A 21,092-nucleotide genomic window follows, 5' to 3' on the forward strand; every position below is an offset into this window, starting at 1 on the left:
GAATTTAGTAAGTGTCAATTATAATTTGATATCTGTCTAATTGTCTGTCTACTTAGAGCAGGGATTCCCAACCTAAGGTTCACAGATCCCTTGGTTAATGGTAGGGGTCCATGGCATAAAAAGGTTGGGAACCCTTGACTTGGGGAATAGTAAATATTACTTCATAATTTTTCATTATTACCCTTATTCTAATTTAATTTTTTTGTCACCATGAATTTGGTGTGAACCAAGGAACTTTAAAGGTATTGTTTCTGAATTGATAAATGCTTTTGTCTTTGACTTTACTTTTGAACAGGTGGAGAGTTACAAGATGATGCAGTTCTTTGGACTTCAACTGAAACAAGACGAGAAAGCAACCCTGTACCACCTCCAGAGTTGATGTTTTCTATTGGCTCCAGACTGCCACACAGTCCTTCACCTGTTTCCAGACTAATTCATCCACAACCACGTTCAGTCTCTGTTTCAGTTATTCCTACTTCAGATTATGTGTACTTGCCAAGTCGGTCAGATAATTTAGTGGACCCCTTTTCACAGTCCCCTCAACCAGGTCGACGAATGTCTGGAGCTCAAACCATTACAACTACACCACCGGCCACTCCTCCAGCAAAGAAGAAAAATAGATTTAAACCACCACGAACTCCACCACCACCTTCACGGAAACTTATTCAGCTTTTTCCTGCTTTCTCAGGACTTACCAGAAGTAAATCTCATGAATCTCAACTGGGCAATAGAATAGATGAGGTACCAGCAATTAAGTAAGTATAGCTTGCTTCATTGCAACAAATGGGTTCATCTATATGCAATTGCAGTGACTTTTTAATTAATGCCAATTACAGGGCTTTCTAGATCAAAAGCTGGCTAGGAAGATCTATTAAGTTTTTGTAGGTTCTGAATCACTGGTTTAAAAATTAATTGAAGATCAGTTTGCTTTGAGAATCTATTTAAGTGCCTTTTGCACACAGGCGAAGTCTAATAATTTGTTGGAACTCAAGTTAATAGTGGGTACCTTTCAATTTGCAATTTTTCTTTCTTTAAGAAAGTACATACCTTTTAGCATGCAAGGAAGACGAATGATGAATTAGCAGTTATCTGCTAATATTTGCCATTCTCTTAAAATATGAACTGCTAGTTTAGCTTTTAATTTTTCATTTTTGTAATCATTAAACCTGTTCTATTGCATTGTTTGTAACTCTGAAATTGCATTATAATTTTGAAATGTTTTTCACAAGTTTCACTTAAACTTTGTTAATGATTGGTTGAGCTGAATTTGTGGCAATGACCTAAGATAATGTCTGTTAGGTCAGGCTGTATTAGGAGGAGTGAAGTAAGACTGCTTGATGCTAACAGCTATCCATATTTTTTCAATTTCTTACCATATTTGAAATTCATAACAGTTTCTCTTAACCCCAAGAGGAAAGATTCGATAAAATTAAATATAGGAAATCAGATAGCATCAATGAAAAGGGGAATAGAGTTGATTCAAGCACATGACCTTTCAGCAGAATTAATTAGGACCAAGTTGCTCACATCTGCCTTTTAATGTTAATTTCTGGATAGTGTAGAGGAAGGTGTACAGGTTTTTGAAGTAAATACTAGATGTTCTGATTGGTAAGAAAAAGTTGTGAAGGAAAAGATGGTATGATCTTCTACAAAACAGAGTTTAAAGTTCATGCATTCTACAATCGTACTTTTGGATGAGAATTGGAATTTGGCCAAAGTGCTTGTGTAATACCTTCAAAGAATATTGCTCTTTTCTAACAACATAAATTTCACTTCAGACCTCCAAAGATCTAGATCCAAGATTATCAAAAATCAGTAGAAAAGTTCTTGATAATTTAAATAATCAATCTTTTTTTTAGCCGATTTGGCCACAAAATCATGATGTTTCATTCACAGTCAGTAACAGGCTTCCTTATCTCAGCCTTTTTGTTCTTGTGCTACAAGGGTAAATTGACTAAGGTAGCGATTCTAGATCACTATCCAGAAAGCACAAGAGTTATTAAAACACTAACATTTATTTGTTTTATTTTGAGTCTAATGACTGGGTGGAATTTTAATTGAATAAAGTTTGAGTGACAGATCGTTTTTTTAAATAAATTGATTGAACAAATGACAAGTTGCTTTCATTTTGCAAGAATTCCTGCAATTAACAGTAGCTGAGTTTTATTCATAATGAAATTTCTTTGTAAGCAATAATGTTCCTGTCAATCATATTTATAGAGTTCGTTATCTTCAGTCAACCACACTCAGTACAATCTGTTGCTTTATTTTCCTAAAGTATGCCAATCCTCATTCCAAGTATCAATTCTTCAGTTTCAGTTTACAGTAGATGTATATATTGAAAAAATTGACAGCTGTGTTACACTTAAAATCTCATACAGTGGCCACTTTAATAGGGACAGAAGTCAAACCCAGTTTGTTCTTCTGCTGCTGCAGCCTATCCACTTCAAGATTTACACGTGTGTTTAGAGATGCTGTTCTGCACATCATTGTTGTAACGTGTGGTTACTTGAGTTAATATTGCCTTCCTGTCAGCTTGAACCAGTCTGCACATTCTCCTCTGACCTCTCACCCACAGAACTGGATGATTTTTGTTTTTCATACTGCGCTGTAAGCTAGAGACTGTTCCAAGTAAATTTATTAGCAAAGTACATAGAGTATATATTACCATATGCATCTCTGAAATTCATTTTCTTGTGAGGATTCACAGTAAATAAAAGAAACACAATAGAATCCCTAATAGGATGGACAACAACCAATGTGCAAAAGGCAACAAACTGAGCTAATACCAAATGAGAAAATACCAAAATAATAACAGTAAATAAATAAGCAATAAATATTGAGCAAATGAGTTGTAGAGTTCTTAAAAAGCAAGTCCACAACCACCACACATTTATAAAAGTTTGTTATAGTTTCAGATGACATGCCAAATATTCACAAGCTTCTAAGAAAGTAGAGATGTTTTTGTGCTTTCTTTGTAATGGCATTTACATGCTGGACCCAGGACAGATCATCTGAAATGATAACACCAAGGAACTTAAGGTTCCTGATCCCCTGATGATGGCTTGCTCATGGACCTCCGGTTTCATCCTCCTGAAGTCAATATTCAGCTCCTTTGTTTTGCTAGCATTGAGTGAGGGGTGGTTGTTGTGGCACCACTCAGACATATTTTCATTCTCTCTCCTATATGCTCATTCATCACTACCTTTGATTCAGCCAACAGCAATGGTGTCATCAGCAAACACAAATATGGCATTCAAGCTGTGCTTCATCTCACATAAATTTAAATCAAATAAAGCAGGGGGCTAAGTACACAGGTGTACCTGTGCTGATGGAGATTGTGGAGGAGATGCTGTTGCCAATCTGAACTGACTGGGGTCTGCAAGTGAGGAAATTGAGGATCTAGTACACAAGGAGATATTGAGGCCTAGTGACAATAGGCAAATTGGAGGGGATCTAAGTTGCTTCTCAGGCAGAAGTTGATAGGTTTCATTACCAAACTCCCGGAGCACTTCATTGCAGTGGATGTAAGTGCTACGAGATGACTGTCATTGAGGTAGGTTGGCATATTCTTTGTAGCTACTGGTATAACCAAAGCCTGTTTAAAGCAGATGGGTTCCTCAGACTACCAAAGCAAGAGGTTAAAGGTATCGGTGAACACTCCAGCCAGTTGATCAGTACAGGTCTTCAGTATTAGGCCAGGTACCCTGTCTAGCTGGATGCTTTCCGCGGGTTCATCCTCCTGAAGGATGCTCTCATCTTGTCTTCAGAGGTGGAAATCACAGGGTCACTGGGGGTTGTGGGAGTTTGTGAAGCTGCCTGTACATTTTAACAGTCAAAGCGAGCATGGAAGGCACTGAGCTCCTCTCAGAGCAAATCCTTATCACCTATGTCGCTTGGTTTCACTATATAGGAGATGGTAACATTCAAGCCCTGTCACAGCTGTCAAAACAACCTTCAGTGATTCAAGTTTGGTCCAGAATTGTCAGTTTGCATGTGAGATGGCTTTCTAGAGATCGTACCTGGATCACTTGTATTTTGCTTGGTCACTTGATGTGAATGCTCCCGATCTGTCCCTCAGTAGGTCGCAGATCTCATGGTTCATCCAGGGCTTCTGTTTGGGGAAGACTCTGAATGATTTTGTGGGGACACACTCGACTTCGACTGTTTTTTATGAAGTCTGTGACAAATGTGGTATATTCCTTCAGATCCTCCTAGCCTTTGAACATGGCCCGCTCCACTGACTCAAAGCAATCCCTTAGCCACTCCTCTGCCCCCCACGACCACCTCTTCCTTGTCCTTGCTTCCGGAGCCTTGCTCTTTAGCCTCTGCCTGTACACAGGTAGAAGGAAGACAACCAAGTGATCAGATTTCCAGAGATCTGGTCTAGGCATGCCTAATCATGATATAGCAACGGTTGAGTGTATTGGGACCCCTGGTGCTGCAGGTGGTACGTTGATGATGATTGAGCAGAAATTTCTTCAAACAAGCCTGATTGAAATCCCTGACCATGATTTGAAAGGCTTCAAGCTGTTTCTTGTTTGCTGATGGCAGAAATCAGTACTTCCTGTGTCTGTTTGTCATCGGTCTTTTGTGTTTATAAATTATGGTCATGATCATGGAGGAGAACTCTCTTGGTAAGTAGAATGGTCAGCACTTGGTAGGTAGAACAGTTGTGCATGAAAATCCCAGGAGGTCAGCAGTTTCTGAGATATTCAAACCATCTTGTCTGTCACCAGAAATCATTCTGCAGTCAGAGTCATTTAGATCACATTTCTTCTCCATTCTGATGTTTGGTCTGACCATGTCAACATGCTTTTTATGCATTGAGTTGCTGCTACATGATTGGCTGATTAGGAATTTCCATTAATGAGTAGGTGTACCTAATAAAGTGGCCACTGAGTGTATATTCCAGTGGTTAAGGGTGCTGCAATATATAGAATATGCCCCATAAACCACACAGAAACTACCTCGACACTTAGCCACTTTGTCAAAAGATTATCACATAACTATATTCTGCTCCATCATTAATAGTCTTAATGTTACTGCTAATGCTAATAGAATTTGTGACTTGCTCTGCAGTTGTGATTATTTCATGCTGTTTATTCTGCCTCTCATTGTAACTGCTTGTACATTTTTTTTTCCTTCCTAGGTTCGGTAAGAAAAACAAGTTTTTTCTCAATCTGAACATCAATGGCAGTGGCACCAACTGTGATGATATCGTGACCCGATCCCCCTTATTACCATGTAGGCCTTTCTTTCCTCCATCTATTGGAAGTTCTTACTGTCTTCCCTCAACACCTTGTGCATCTGATGACCACAGTTCTCCTAAAAGTTGGTATTTAAACATTAGTAATGCTGCTGAGCCAAGCTCTATGTCTGGAAGCTTTGCATGTCTCAGATTAGTTTGCTGCATGGCATGGCATGCTTGTATTTCTCTCTTGCATGACTTATCTAAATGGATGGAATGACTAGGGAACTCATCTGTAGCCTAAACCTAATTGATGCAGAATTGATTCAAATCGTATGTTTTTAATGAAACATTTAATGAAGCATGTCTCATGTCTATTTTCATCATCTGTTTGAAAACATAATTAATTCCACTTTCTTTCTCATATAACCGTTTTGCAGTGTAGCTGAGAAAGCAACTAAGCTTGTTGTACAAATGGTGTGACTAATATGGTTCTTGAGCAAATCACTGTCAGGGGTATGAGCAGCCCAAGTACCTTTCGATAATTTAGATTATCCATATAGTGTTGTAAAGAACCAGCAACTGTCTAATTGTACCCATGCCTCAGTGATTTGTATAATACAGTCCATGGTTGCATTGGGTACACAAAACTAACTTGCATTGATAATGCATTATCTGACTGGATATCTGCCTAATACATAACTGGCTAGCTGCAGCCATAATATTTAATGCTCTGCAATCTTTGTGCCTGCTTAACTCCTGACTGAGTTCAACTGGATGACTCCTTCGTGTACACTTAGCCACTGGATATTCATCAACAGGCAGAAAGTTTTGTGGCCACTCCTCTTGCACAGGCTGATAATCTCACTTCACCTTCAAAGGTGATTTCACGTGGAAACCCTTGTTGACTTTCTCCAACCGTGGCTGTTTCTTGTGGTGGGAATGCTTTTGTACCCACCACTGACTTGAAGAAAGTATACAGCTGAACAGCATAAGCCTTCTTTTGTCTGGGAGGAAACACGAGAGCAAAAAGCTTGGGGGAAAAATAAGTTAAAGTGTTTAAAGTATAACCTTCATGTAGTTGTTTGTATGTAAAACCTCTATGTGTCAAATTGGGCAGGATTTGAAAGAATAATTATATAAAAAATGTTAATCAAATACACATAAAATGCTGGAGGAACTCCAGGCAGCATCTATGGAAAAGAGTACAGTTGATGTTTTGGGCTGAGACCCTTCAGCAGGACATCCTTCACCTTGTCTGCTAGAGCAACCTCATGCCTTCTTTAGCCCTCCTGGTTTTCTCCTTAAATGTTCTCTTGCATTTCTTACATTCCTCAAATACCTCATTTTTTCCTAACTGCAATGTACCTGCTTTTTTCTTAACCAGGGCTTAAATATATCTCGAAAATCAAGGTTTCCTAAAACTGTTATTCTTACCTTTTATTCTGACAGGAACATACAAATCTTGTACTCCCAAAATTTCACTTTTGAAGGCCTCCCACTTACCAAGTACATCTTTGTCAGAAACCACACTTGCCAGTTCCTTTCTGATACCATCAAAATTGGCCTTCATCCAATTTAGAATGTCAACCTGTATTTTCTCCCTGTTTAGAAAATAGTCTATGCCTTTATTTCTTCTACCAAAGTGCATGATTATATTACATCTGCCACTTATTTACCAATTCTCCCAATCTATCTAAGTTCTGCAGTCTTCCTGCTTCCTCATCACTACTTGCCCTTCCACCATCATGACCAGTCAAATGCCAAGACTAGCAAATTAATTTTTGGTACCAATCCAGCCAAGTGATTTTGAGTGTTTTCTGAAAGCTGACCTAACATGACTCCCCAAATGTAATCAAATCCAAGTGGGTTTGGGTTGGGTAGTCAGCTCCTGTTTCTGACTTTATTCAATCTTTGGTATAGAACCAATGGCATGTACCGAGGTTTCATATATACAGATATAGCTGAGGAAAGTCAGAGCCAGTGTGGACAGAGAGTAGGAAACAGAGCAGGAACAGCTTACAAGCACTGATGCAGGGTTTCAACACAAACTATTGACAATTTCTGCCCTGCTCCCACCCCACAGATGCTCCCAACCTGCTGAGTTCCTCCGGCAGATTGGTGCTCCAGATTTGAGCACCTACAATTTCTTGTGTCTCTATCAATTAGTGCTTTTTGGGTTGGAAGACAGTAACTGCTGGGGTTCTACAGGGATTGCTCCAGTCATTCAGAATTTATATTGATGATCTGGCTGAAGGGACAAAATGTGACATTTTCGAGGTTCCTACTGATATAAATCTAAGTGGGAAAATAAAGCAGGTGATGAAGATGCAATGAGGCTTTAACTGGATGTGGTCATGCCGAGCGACAGATGGAAAAATGTAAGAATATCCACTTTGAAAGAGGAAAGAGGGAAGCTGAGGATATTTTTAGAGAATGAAAATGTTGATCCTTATTAGTAAAGGTTACTAGAATTCTATATAGTATTGTATGTAATTCTAGTCACTCTGCTTAATAAAAGATACTTGCCATAGAGGGAATACAGTGAAAACTTACCAGATTGGTTTCAGGAATGGCAGATCTGTTAGATGGGGTGAAAATCTAGTTGATTGGGTCTCCATTTTTTTAACTTGAAGAATAAGAAATTACCTCATTGAAACACAGAATTCTTGGAGAGCTTGAATATGTAGATACAGGATGTATCACCTGACTTTGGAGTCTATTTAGAGTTTATAGTCTTAATCTATGGGATACATCATCTAGGACTAAATGAGAAAAAAATGTCTTTATGCAGTGAATGTGAATGTGTGGAGCTTGCAGGAAGGGGTTGGAGTACACAAGTGCTGTTGCATTTGAGCGGATACTGTGTAAACATTAGGAAGAAGAGAATAGAGGACTTTGGATAAATTTAGATGAAGAACAACAGGAGTTGGCTGCGGTGGAGAGTAAGCACCATATGGACTGCTTAGACCAAGTGCCTGATGTCCTGTGAAAAGTCCCTGTCATACATTTGCTGCTTTCCCCCCTCTACAACCATAGTAAAACACCAACAATAAATGTAATTGTTACGAGAACCTTTGCTTTTTGTTGCCAGCTCTATTACTTGAGTATGACAATGCCTAATTTCTGTATGCGGTAACTTGCTGCTTTTATATATTGCATCAAGTACAGAAACTGTTTGTTCTGGATAGGTGATCAACTTCAGTAGTACAGTTGTTAAATTTAACAACATCACTTCACTTATTGGCCCAGACAGTAAGAACTGACTGAGTCATCCTGGAGAGCTATTATGATTCATCTTGCCACTTTCTTTTTAACCACATGGAATAATTTATTCAGCTGCCAAAAAAAGAACCATAAATATTCACTATTTTTTATTCTCTTTATCATTGGAGAAAATAATAGCAAACACATTATTGTGCATTCTGTAAACTCAAATTTGGAATGTTCTTTCATTGTTCCCCTTTTTTGTTTGCTAATTTCTATTTTGCCACAATTTTATCTCCACTCTCACTTTCTATGATAATTTAGATTCAAAGCATTTTAAAAAATATTTCTGTGAACCTTGGTGCAAACTGGGTTTTCATAGCTAATCTTGATTTAGTCATTACTAGAGTTCACAAACTTAATTTGCTGAGGTCACTGGCTAATAGTAATGGAAGGAGTGCAGACTGCTTTTAACTCAGCATTTCAGAACCAGCAAGATCACTTGTAGTGTTTTCCTGCCACTAAGTCAATTATCACAACATGGCATTCATGGCATTTTAATCTGTATGGTTCAGTAATTCACTGGATCAGCTTAAGAGAGTGTGTTTGTTTTATAATTCTATGGTAAAAACAGTATTTGGCATTTTTTTTTCTAAATTATTTTATTTAAATATTCCTGTTTTTGGAATAAGATAGTCTCAGCAGGCTGGTTCTTTGCTGCTGACTGAAGAGAATAGTTGTTAGTGGGTGGGAAAGGAGGAGGAGCATCAACCGGTATACAGCCCATGTTGGTTCTGGGTACAAAGTGGATGCCATGTGAGAAGACACAAAAATGGGCTTAGTGGTCATGATGTGACATATGAAAGGATAAATCCAATGTCCATGCCTATGCCTGTATATAAAGACTGGCTGACGGAGTGAATGTGTTGGCAGTACCATAGAACTCGGCCATTCAATGGGAGGAAATTAGGAAAAACATTAATTTTGCAGTTTTCACACAAAGTGTATCTGGAAATAGTTTTCTACTTTCATTACACAACTATAAAGTTCAAGTGTTGAGCACATGAGGCTTGTGCTTATTGATTATAATCTCGTAAAGCAAATTTTTGGTGTGGTTTGTAATATAGTTGATGTTGTCTTGTTTTGTGTTTGTCCGTATACTGTATTTGATACGCAAACAGGAATTCTGCAGATGCTGGAAATTCAAGCAACACACATCAAAGTTGCTGGTGAACGCAGCAGGCCAGGCAGCATCTGTAGGAAGAGGTGCAGTCGACGTTTCAGGCCGAGACCCTTCGTCAGGACTGTACCTCTTCCTACAGATGCTGCCTGGCCTGCTGCGTTCACCGGCAACTTTGATGTGTGTTGCTGTATTTGATACTTGCATAAATTCTTTTATTAATCTCTTCATTAGGATAGTCTTAGTGATGATATCCTATATAATAGCAAAATACAAACTAGACTGTCCTCAGTCTGTGCATTGTATTAGCACCCAGCATGATCCTCTGTGACTGTGCAATTTTTAAGGCCATGCTGGCTTCATTCAGCTTGGTGTCTCTCTGCCACAGTTCTGAAACATTAACTATTTATCCACAGAATGTTACCCTGTCTGAATTGCTGAGCATTTCAAATGTTTTATTGCAGATGTGTAGTTACTTCAGACTACCCATTATATTTTACTTTGACAAAAGCTGTTCTGTGTGGAAAGTTTTTTTATGTGCAATTTTATAATTATTTTTACCAGCCAGTTTTTTATTGGAGATTTATTTTTAAATGAATTTTATGCATGGAGCTTTTTAGTATAATTACCCCAAAACTTGTTCAGTACCTGGACTTCAGTGATCTATTAAACCTGTTGGAAATATTTGGTGTTTCATAGACATTAATTTTAGAGTTTAAAAATGTGCTTCTTCTAAATAAGTATGTTCATAATGGTCATACAGGGTAAAATTTGCTTATATAATCATGTATAATTTGGATTATTTTTATGTTTAACATTTTGTTAACTGTGTGACAGTTTTAATTGTTTTAAAAATACATTTATCTCATCTTTTCAATTACAGATTCGTTACGTGTACCGCGAGGATCCCCTCAGATGCAACACAGGGATTTTGGGCTTTCTATTACACATAGGTAAGTGACATGTGAGAAACACGAATATTTTCTGCTTTTTTAAATGTCCAATGCAATAGTATCAGTTCTTACTTTATGTAATCTTGCACTTCATTTACAACCTGTACATCTGTCTCCAACAAAGAGGGGCAGATGTAGAATATAATGGTAAAATATAATTATCTCAATCTCCATACCAAAGCAGAGCAGATCATTGCCTAATAAATAGCTATTAAGTGAATCCAGGTTCTGCAATATACTCTCCTTGCCTATTGGAACTGCCACTAACTTAAAAAGACATTTGAAATCAGGTTTTCTTGTGGAAAGATGAGGTTGGGTCTTGCAGCTTTCTAGGAAAGCATTTTGGCAATGTAATTCATTGTAAGTACAGCTTGCAACTTCTACTGTAATGGTATTTATTTTGATGGAACCAATAATGTTTTCTTATATACACTTGGAGATGATTTGACAGTTCAGGCATGATATAGGAATGGGCAGTGAAATGTAAAAGAGGAGATGGCATTGCAAGGCCTCTAACATTGAAAGGCTTTTGTTGGGGAGGGGTAGTGGAATTTTTTGAAGTGATTATAGAGAGCATTTGAGTCCGTATGTAGCTAACATTAATACAGCGGGTGTGGCACTGCATCTGCACTTAGAAGGGCAAGTGGTTGGAGAGTTCATGGGAGAACATTATAGAGGGAATGATCATGTAAATTACAGGTTATACAAGTTTCATAACTTATAAGTTATGGAAAGGGGTAAGGATGATCCTGATGTTAAAATCCTGAATTGGAAGAAAGCTGACTTTGACGTCCTGGAAGAAGTAGACTTGGAACAGCTACTTGGAAGTACAGGTGAGAATCATTCAAAAGTGAAAGAATGAGAAACCAGACCCAGGAGGATGAAAGATTTGGACAGCAAGAAACATTGAGGGCTAGGTAAAGAATGAAATAAGAAGCATGTGGCAGATATAGGAACTAAAAGTAGTGGTGGGGAGGAAGGCCATTTCAGGAGTATAAAAAGTACTCTTAGAAAGAGACATTAAGTAGACAAGGAGGGACTACTGGTAGACATAGGACTACAGAAAATTACAAAACATTTTAAGGGCGAAAAGGAACCAGGTAAATAGTGGGTTCCATTAGTGTCCAAAATTGCAATCTGTGTGTGGAATCATAGGGCATACAGCCATAAATGAATACTTCTCATTTGTATTCACCAAGGAGAAGGATATTGTAGTTATTATAGCAGAGGTGGTGGTTTTTGAAATTTTAGAACATGTTATCATTAAAATGGAGCTGTGTGATAGTGGACTCAAAAATGAGTGAATCTCTAGACCAGTGGTTTATGACTTAAAAATGTTGGGAACCCCTAGTCTAGAGATTCACTAACACACAACTGCATCACATTCAAAGAAGATAAAATTGCTTATTATTAAACAGTGTAAGTGCATCATGTGATTTTTATTTGCCTTTTAACAAAAATTGTGCATGTTTATTTTTCTTTGGATACAGATAGCCATCTAGGTTTTGCTATAAATTACATTCCATTTTGCTGTAAAGTTGTCTTTTACCATTGAATGAACCGATAATCCACTTAGCTGTGATTAGTTTTGCATTTTTTGGACTAAAAGACCTACTGAATATTTGTTTCCAGGTTTTCAACAAAATCCTGGCTTTCGCAGACATGTCAAGTTTGTCAAAAAAATATGATGTTTGGCGTGAAGTGCAAACACTGTCGGTAGGTCCTACTGGAGAAGTTATACTTATAACTATATAAACTAGTGCCACAGACAAGCACCCAACTCTACATAATGAGTGACACAACCTGAATAAACATCGGTTTCTGACACTAGCTGGTCAAGCTAGCTGGGGTACCACAGTAGCGTAGCAGTTAGCGTGACATTATTACAGTTCAAGGCATTGGAGTTCAGAGTTCAATTCCAGTGCTGGCTGTAAGGAGTTTGTGTGTTCTCCCCATGACTGTGTGGGTTTTCCCCAGGTGCTTTTGTTTTCTTCCACAGTCCTAAGACGTATGGTTAGTCGGTTAATTGGTCATTGTAATTTGTTCTATAATTAAGCTAGTGTTAAATAGGTGGTTGCTGGGCAGCACGACTCATTGGGCCTGAAAGGGCTGTTCTGCATTGTATCTCTAAATAAAGTAAATAAAAAAAACAACACAAATTTAATCCCCAATCTTTGCTTTGGCTAATCTGATTTTGGCTTGGGCAGCAAGGTAGTAGTCAAACCACAAACAAGAGAAAATCTGCAAATGCTGGAAATCCAAGCAACACACGCAAAATGCTGGAGAAACTCAGCAGGCCAGGCAGCATCTATTTACAAAAGTACACTCGATTTCTTTGTTGGACTGTACTTTTGTCCATAGGTGCTGCCTGGCCTGCTGAGTTCCATCAACATTTTGTGTGTGCTGAAGGTAGCAATCTTCATCAGTGTCTGCTACTGATATCCGTCCAGCACTTGGCTTCTGATAAAGACTGGACCAAACCACATTGGTGACATGTTCTCAGGAATAAATATTAATCTTTAATCACACATCATCTGCAGAATATGTGATTTTTTTGGGGGGGTGGTTTGTAAAAGCAAATGGACAAATTTTGTGAGTGCTTAGTTTTCAAATCTGAATATATTCATTTCCTAAAAGTAAATTCTGCGGAAACATCCATCAGGGAAAGATACTATTTCTAACGAGTTTTTGTTATTCTCTCAACCTATATGTATAATCAGTCAAAAATTAATCTTTAAATGTTTCAAATTGAAGTGATGAGCACATATAAAGGATCAGCGGCAATATTGAAAGTAAATGCCAGGATGTTTTTTTCAAACAAGATATCCTATAGGCATCAGCAGCTTTCATTCATAAAATATTCATGGCAAGTCCCTTGTTTCCATTCGTCCTGTTGAATTGTTGTTAAGGATCAATGAAAGCTTTTGCTTACCTCAGTTTTGAAATTTGAATGCATTTTGGTACTGTATTTTGCTTTCCTCTTAGATTAAAGTGCCACAACAAATGCACAAAAGAAGCTCCTCCGTGCCGGATTTCATTTCCCCAAAGTAAGATTTCAGATCATAATATAGAGTGCGCAGCATTATTCCCTGTAAGACGTTTTGTGGATTAGCTTTAGTACCTCTCATAGCTGGAGTTGTAAGTTTTACACCCCAGAGCCTTTTACTGTGTCATGATGTGGCCAGTTCTCATACAACCCGTTAGAACTGTTGAATTCAGTGCAGTGTCGGGAGGGCTGCTCTCTGCCCTGTTGAAAGATGAGATGTTTTTCCTCAACCTTGTGTTGGGTCACAGATAGATGGGTCATTGAGTGAGTGGGACAGAGAATGAAAGCCTATTGAGTTGGAAGCTCTGCAGAATGAATGTACAGTATGTGCTCCCTAAAGTGGCCACCTAGTTTGCAATTGGCTTTTCCTAATAGAGGAGAGCACATTGTGAGCACAAATGCGATGGACTAGATTGGGAAAAGTTCCAAGTGAATCACTACCTCACTGTTTGAGTCCCTGGATGGTTAAACAGGAAGACTTAAAAAAGATGCGTGTTACATCTCCCGCAATAACAGGAGAATGTGTCATGAGAAAGGGAATGGGTTTGTGAACAGAACGGGGGAGACTGGCGAGACAAAAAGGGAAACAATCTCCAGAGAATACTGAGAGAGGAGAGACCAGTATGTCTGGTGTAGAATCTCATTGGAACTGCCATCAATTGTAAAGGATGAATCACTGAATGTGGAGACTGGTGAGGGGGAGCAGGAGGACCAGGGAACAGTATCCTTGCTCTATCTGGGAGCAGAATGGGTGAGAGCCAAGTTGTGGGTAGTAGATGAAATGCAGCAAAGGGCTCTGTCAACTGTGATCGAGGGGAAGCATGGATCAGAAACAAGGAAGACATCTCAGAGGCACCCATGTTGAAAGTCTCATCATTGGAGCAGGTACGATGGAGATGGAGGAACAGGTTGAGTGTAATGGAGGGAGGGTGGACGACGGTATATGTGAGATAGTTGGTGAGCCTGTGGGTTTGTGATTTGTAATTTAAAGTCAAAGATAGAATTCATATGATAATATATTGTTTTTTTGGGAAAACCAACAACTCATATTTTTCTTTGTTAACTAGTTACAAAAATACGAAGAACTGAGTCTGTACCATCTGATATAAATAATTCTGTGGACAGGCCTGGGGAGCCTCAGTTTGCTACCCTTCCAAAGACACCACATAAAAAGGTAACACAAGCTAGTTTTGTAGATTTAACTGCAATAAAACTTTGTAGCTTTTAATTTGAATTATAAATGTATTCAAGTAAAATTATCTTAGCACCAAAAAAACAAACTTGGAACATGTGGATGGCAATTAGTTGAGCTGCTACCTCAGCTCAAGTGAAATTGAATTAGATCCTCACCTCCATTGCTTTTCGTCAAATATTCATGTTCTCTCTATTAAGGTATGCTTCCCGCTGGGTACTCCAGCTTCCTGCCACATCCCAAAGGTGTGCAGGTTCTCAGATTAATTGGCCCCTATAAATTGTCTGCAGTTTATAGGTAAGTGGTAGAATCTGGGAGGAGTTGATGTGGGGTGGGGGGGAATAAAATGGGATTATTATTTATGGGAGCTCGATGGTCTATATCAGGGGTTCCCAACATTTTTTTATGCCATGGAGCCTTACCATTAACTGAGGGGTCCGTGTATCCCAGTTTGAGAACCCCTGGTCTATATAGTGTTTATTTTCACTGTGACTCTTTTTAGCACGCTGATTCAAGTTAAATAATTCCCTTTTATTCTGTAATTATAGCCTGTGCACCAACAAGTAATAAGGAGGTTGAGGAAAAATAGTCAATATCCTTTGTAACAGACCCTAACTTTCTAAAAAGAAAAAAGTCAGAACTTCAATTTTTTTCCATCAGATTTTTTTGTCCATATGATCAAAGTAGTCAGTACATGAGACATGAATTTGTATATCTTTGATCAGAGTGTTTGTTTGTAGCTATTTTGCTTAGTTTTTCTTTGTCCACTGCCACATATTTTGTACCTGTGTGACTGGTATTATATAGCTTGAATATGTTGCTTTGTTTCTTTTTGCTCTTCATTAATCTATTAGCCAGATAGCATACCACAATGCCATTTCTGGCTCTATTTTTCTCCAACTACTATGCAACTTAAGACAAAGTGATTTTCTCTCTTTCCTACTTCTAATGAGAGGCATTCAACCTGAAGCATCACCATGTTTCTCTTTTCAAAGATGCTGCCTGATCTGCTGAGTGTTTCCCACATTTACTGGATTTTATTTCACGTTTCTAACATCTGCAGTTTATTTTAATGTTTTTCCTAATGCTTATCCCCCCCAGGGCCTAAAGTAAGGCTCAGAAGAATTTCAAATATACACTCAGTGGTCACTTTTTTTTTTAGGAACCTCCAGTATCTAATAACGTGGTCACTGACTGCATGTTTGTGATCTTCTGCTGCTTTAGCCCATCCATTTCCTGGTTTGACATATTAGGCATTCAAAGATGCCCTTTTGCACACCACTGATATAACACATGGTTATTTGAGTTACAGGCACCTACATCAACTTGAACTAGTCTGGCTATTCTCCTCTGATCTCTCTCATTAACAAGGTGTAATTGCCACTCACCGGATTTTTTTTTTTTTGTTTTTCATAACTTTCTCTTTAAACTCTGTTGTGTGTAAAAATCAAAAGAGATCAGCAGATCGTGAGATACCCAAACAGCACAAGCACCAACAATCATTCACGGTCAAAGTCACAATTCTTCCCTATTCTGATGTTTGGTCCGACAACGACTGGGCCTTTTGACCATGTCTGCATGCTTTCATGCATTCAGTTGCTGCTGCGTGATTGGCTGATTAGATATTTGTATTAACAAGCAGGTATACAGCTGTACCTAGTAAAGTGGTAATTGAGTGTATGAAAACATATGATATCATTTCTGTACATCTAAACAATTAATCCTTGTTATTACCTTTAATTGTGGCCCTGGATATGCAGCATTCCACTTCATATGATGTGAGAGTAATGTGATATCATGGAACTTCAGTGAGCATAACATGAAATAAAAACTTGAGGTTGTATTATATGTTGTTGCTCATTGTGTTGCAATTAATAAATGGACAAGTGATCACAATTATGGCTTTTTCTCCCTAAAAGGATCATGCACCAGTTCCGTTAGATTCCAGCAGCAATCCATCTTCAACCACCTCTTCAACTCCATCTTCTCCAGCACCTTTTCCATCTTCCAATCCTCCCAGTGCAACTCCACCCCCAAATCCTTCACCAAAAGGTCATAGAGACAGATTTAAATTTCCAGGTAAGTATTTAAGATAAAAAGGCATGGATAGAATTGTAGTGGAAACTTATACCCAGATCTTTTTAGAAAGGATTCAAGATTGTTTGTTGTCCTTACTCAGAGTGTAAAGGAGAATGAAATGATTGTTATGCTGGATCTGCTGCAGCATAAAAAATACTAAGCATTAAAAAGTGCAATGAATATAAATATAAAAGCAAGCCTATAAAACGCAATGCACAAGTAAAGTGGACAGTGGGGGTGGGGAGTGTGGAAAAAGAATGCTGAGAGGCTTTGGAGATATGTGGATGTAGTGGTGCTGGGGTGGGTTAATTGGTGGAGGTGTAGATCAGCCTGACTGCTTGGAAGAAGTAGCTGTTTTTGAGAGTAGTGGCCATGGCATTGATGTTGCATTGCCTCTTCCCTGATGGGAGTGGGACAAACAATCCATAAGCAGAATGTCTGCAATCCTTCATGATATGGTTGGCCTTAATCTGGCACCTTTCTTACCCTTGATAGTGGGTAGGCTGGTGCCAGCGATGCATTGGGCAGTTTTAATTACCTGTTCTAGAGCACTGTTCCTTTGTGAAATCGTAAAATTCAAATTAAGCTATTTAATAAGATGTACCCATAGTTAATTCTTTTCATGTTCTCTTTAAAAATAATGCTATTACTATTTCCTCCCGATCCACAAAACACGCTAGTGCCCTCGCAACCTTTGTTAATAGACAACTAACAAATCTCTTTTTCCATGTAAAGTGTGATATGGGCTCTGAAATTTTTATATTATTGTCCAACAAGAAATTGCACTAAATAGTAGAGAATTTACAAGTAGAAGGAGGCTATTTTGTCCACGTCTGTGCCCCTCAATAAAGCCCAGTCCTATCCTCCACCAGTGGTCCACAGTTTGCAGATCATAATTCTTCAAAATGCATCCACATGCTGTTTAAATGATGTTAAGGTTTCTCCCTCTAACTGCTGTTAGACTGTAAGATGTAGGAGCAGAATTTGGCCATTGTGACTGCTCCACCATTCCATCATGGCTGATTAATACATCTCACAACCTCATTTCCTGCTTTCTCCCTGAAGCCTTTAATGCCTTTACTCATCAAGGACCTATCAGCCTCTTCTTTAACTGTATCCCATGGCTTTGTCTCCACAGATACACTACCCTTTGGTTAAAGAAATTCCTCCTCATCTCTGTTCTAAAGGAATGTCTTTGTATTCTGAGACTGTGGCTTCTGATCCTAGACTCCCCTGCTATAGGAAACATGCTCTTCCTGTCTGCTCTAGCTAAGTATTTCAATATTCATTAAGTTTCAATGCAGTCCTTAGCCCCCACCCTTCCCACACCTTGTTCTTCTAAACTCCAGAGAGTATAGGCCCAGAGGCATCAAACACTTTTCATATGTTAACCCTTTCATTCCCAGGATGATTCTTGTGAATCTCCTCTTCAATGCCAGCATAACCTTCTCAGATAAAGGGCTCAAAACTGCTTACAGTACTCCAATCATAGACTGACTAATGCCTTATAAAGTCTTTACATTATATCCTTTTATATTTTAGACTTCTTGAAATGAACGCTGTCACTGCATTTACCTTCCCTTACTCCAGATGTAACCTGAAAGTGAACGTTTAGGGAATCCTGCACGAGGGCTCCCAAGTTCCTTTGCCTCTTTGATTTCTGAATTTACTCCCATTTAGAAAATAGTTTACACATTTATTCCTTTTTCTAAAGTGCATGACCACACTGTACTCTAACATCCACTTCTTTGCCCATTCACCTAATCTGTCTAAGCCTTTCTGCAGACTCCCTGCTTTCTCAACGCTACCTGACCCTCCACCTGTCTTTTCAGGGGCTAAGTCCCAGACCTCCAGCGCTCTGTGGGTAGAAAATGAAATCTTTTTCTTTCCTTAGAAGTTATCTTTTTTTAAAACCTAGATGCTATGGAAAGTAGAACCTTCCCACTTACTCTGTTTACTCTGTTATATTTTCCTGTATGCTAAAGAAACTAATCCAAACTTATCGATCTTTTTCTCATAACGTGTGCTGATGAGGTGTAGTCACAAACACCCCTCTGTATATTTTCTTTGCGCCTCATCAGTACAGTCACATTCTTCCTGTAATGTGATGACCAGAACTTTAAGCAGGATTTGTTCCATGGCTTAAGTACTATTCTATATAGTTCCATTTTAATTCCACTGCTTTTGTCTTTGGCTTCAAAGGATAGAATCCCATTTGTCTTTTTAATAACATTGTTGGCCTTTTGGTATCTTTAACAATTTGTGCACAATCTCCTAGTTATGTCCTCCCCTCCTGTTCCCTCCCTCCCCTCCTAGGTCCCTCCACGACAAAGTCCTACTATTTATCTGTATTCCCTTCCCTTCTTACACCTCCCAGATGCATTACTTGTATGAATCAACTTCCATTTGCTATTTTCTGCTCAACTGATGAGACCACTGTCTTCCTGCGATCTTGAGCGTTTCTCCTCACTGCCAACTGTGTGGTCAATTTCTGTATCATCTGCAGCTACTTTATCAATCCCCCTACATTTTGCTCTCAGTCCCTGCTATGTATAAGGCCTTTGGAATTCCTGGTAGCAGTCTTCTAGTCACAAAAATGCCCTTTACAAATTACCCTTTCTGTCATTGAGCCTGTTTTGTTGGATTTTTACTTTAGCCAACCAGGTGGGATTTATTAAAGCTTTGCAATCTTTGTAGTGTACATAAAAACACACGGACCTCATTGATCAGCCTTGTACCAGCTCAAGAAATTGATGATATTACTCTTAGAGGACTTGCCCTTAAGAAATCCGTGCTGACTGTTCCAGGTTAATGTGTACCTTTGCAAATGAACGTGCATGCTATCCTTTAGAATGTGTTCTAATAATTGCTCTACCACCAAAATCAAAATAACTAGCCTGTTATTATTTCATATGCCCAAACCTTCTACCTGTAACAACAGTAATACATTAGTTATATACTGGCACTATTCAAACACCAGAGAAGATTGGAAAAACTGTAGTCAAAACTTGTGCAGTTTCCTATTTTGTTTCTTTTAATAGTCTTAGTTATGTTTCACATAGTCTGGTACTTTTATCAACTTTTAAAGATGATAAACACCTGAATAGTTTGTCTTTTTTCTGTTTATCCCACCTAATTTTCCAGCTTGTTTGCCTTGGCTTAAGATTTGGCATCAGACTACCTTTGAGGAAACAATCACAAAATAATCTTTAAAATCTTGCCCATAACCAGGTTTCCTTTTTATTCCCTAACAGGCTAAATGCCTTCCTTTGTTTATACTTGCTCTTTGTATGCTAGTTAAACATTTGGATTTTACTTTTTCCTACCCTTCCTTGCATTTTAATTTTGCTCCTACACTTCCTGCTGTCATCTACACTTACTGGTGTATTAACCTCTGGGTGTCAGACATGTATGTCCATTTTGCCTTATTCTTCCCTTTATGGAACATGTTCACTCTGAACCACTTAAATCTCCCTGTTAAATGCCTTCCATTGTTCTCTATGTCATTTGTCCTTAAATTTTTGTTTCTATTTCTTTAAATCCTTGCCTACACACACACAAAAAATAGATTTTTGTCACTTAAGTCTTCAAAGGGTGGTATGCCTGAGAAAATGTGAAATGTTGCTGTTAATCATGACTAAGATTCACATTAATGCTTTCAAAGAGAAGTAATAGTGTACTGCAAGAGTTACAGTTCCTATTATTTTGTAGTACATTTCCATTTTGCATTGCAGTGATTTATGTTTAAGCTATGCAAGCATATGTATCCTCTTTCAAGAATGATGTAGTTGTCCTTAATTGCTCTTTTCCCAAAGTAAGGGAAGAAAAGTAAGGTGCTACAAACCCTATTGATAATTATTGTAAGAATATTGGATTGCTCAGAGGCATATTGTTTGGTTGTAAAAAATCTGTCTGTCCCTTTCTGTTGTTTCTGGGTATTTTGTGCTCTTCAAACAAAAGATTATCTTTCTGGAGATCAGTAAAAATGTATATTAATTCTATTTAATAGCAGTAGTGTTTGCTGACTACTGTCCTGTGATTTCTTTACTGATTCGTTATCTATTCTTCTGCCTGTGTGATCTTTCTCCCCAAGCTGCGTACTACTTTCATCATAGACAACAGTTTATCTTCCCAGGTGAGTAGTCTTTTCTTCAAATGTTTCTTTCTTCATCTATTTTTTCAGCTATACACTGTTTCTTGAGGAAAAATGACTCTTAATACCCTATCACCCTGTGTAGAGACTT

The 21,092-nt window shown here is 38.4% G+C and overlaps 1 protein-coding gene across 11 annotated transcripts in view; it reads left to right on the plus strand.

Moving 5' to 3' along the window:
- Positions 1-21,092, plus strand: part of LOC134336845 (kinase suppressor of Ras 1-like) — a 199,543-nt gene that overhangs the window by 147,704 nt on the left and 30,747 nt on the right. For 9 of the 11 annotated variants that reach the window (XM_063031414.1, XM_063031415.1, XM_063031416.1 and 6 more), the window contains exons 4-11: positions 296-755; positions 5,153-5,334; positions 10,462-10,531; positions 12,164-12,247; positions 13,517-13,578; positions 14,645-14,751; positions 16,689-16,848; positions 20,942-20,983. In XM_063031414.1, coding sequence (XP_062887484.1) covers positions 296-755; positions 5,153-5,334; positions 10,462-10,531; positions 12,164-12,247; positions 13,517-13,578; positions 14,645-14,751; positions 16,689-16,848; positions 20,942-20,983 — 1,167 coding nt within the window. The remainder of the gene's footprint in view (positions 1-295; positions 756-5,152; positions 5,335-10,461; positions 10,532-12,163; positions 12,248-13,516; positions 13,579-14,644; positions 14,752-16,688; positions 16,849-20,941; positions 20,984-21,092) is intronic. The other 2 variants (XM_063031421.1, XM_063031419.1) reach the window with 2 other exon arrangements.

The sequence above is a fragment of the Mobula hypostoma genome, chromosome 23 (genome assembly GCF_963921235.1).
Source record: "Mobula hypostoma chromosome 23, sMobHyp1.1, whole genome shotgun sequence".
NCBI classification, from domain to species: domain Eukaryota; kingdom Metazoa; phylum Chordata; class Chondrichthyes; order Myliobatiformes; family Myliobatidae; genus Mobula; species Mobula hypostoma.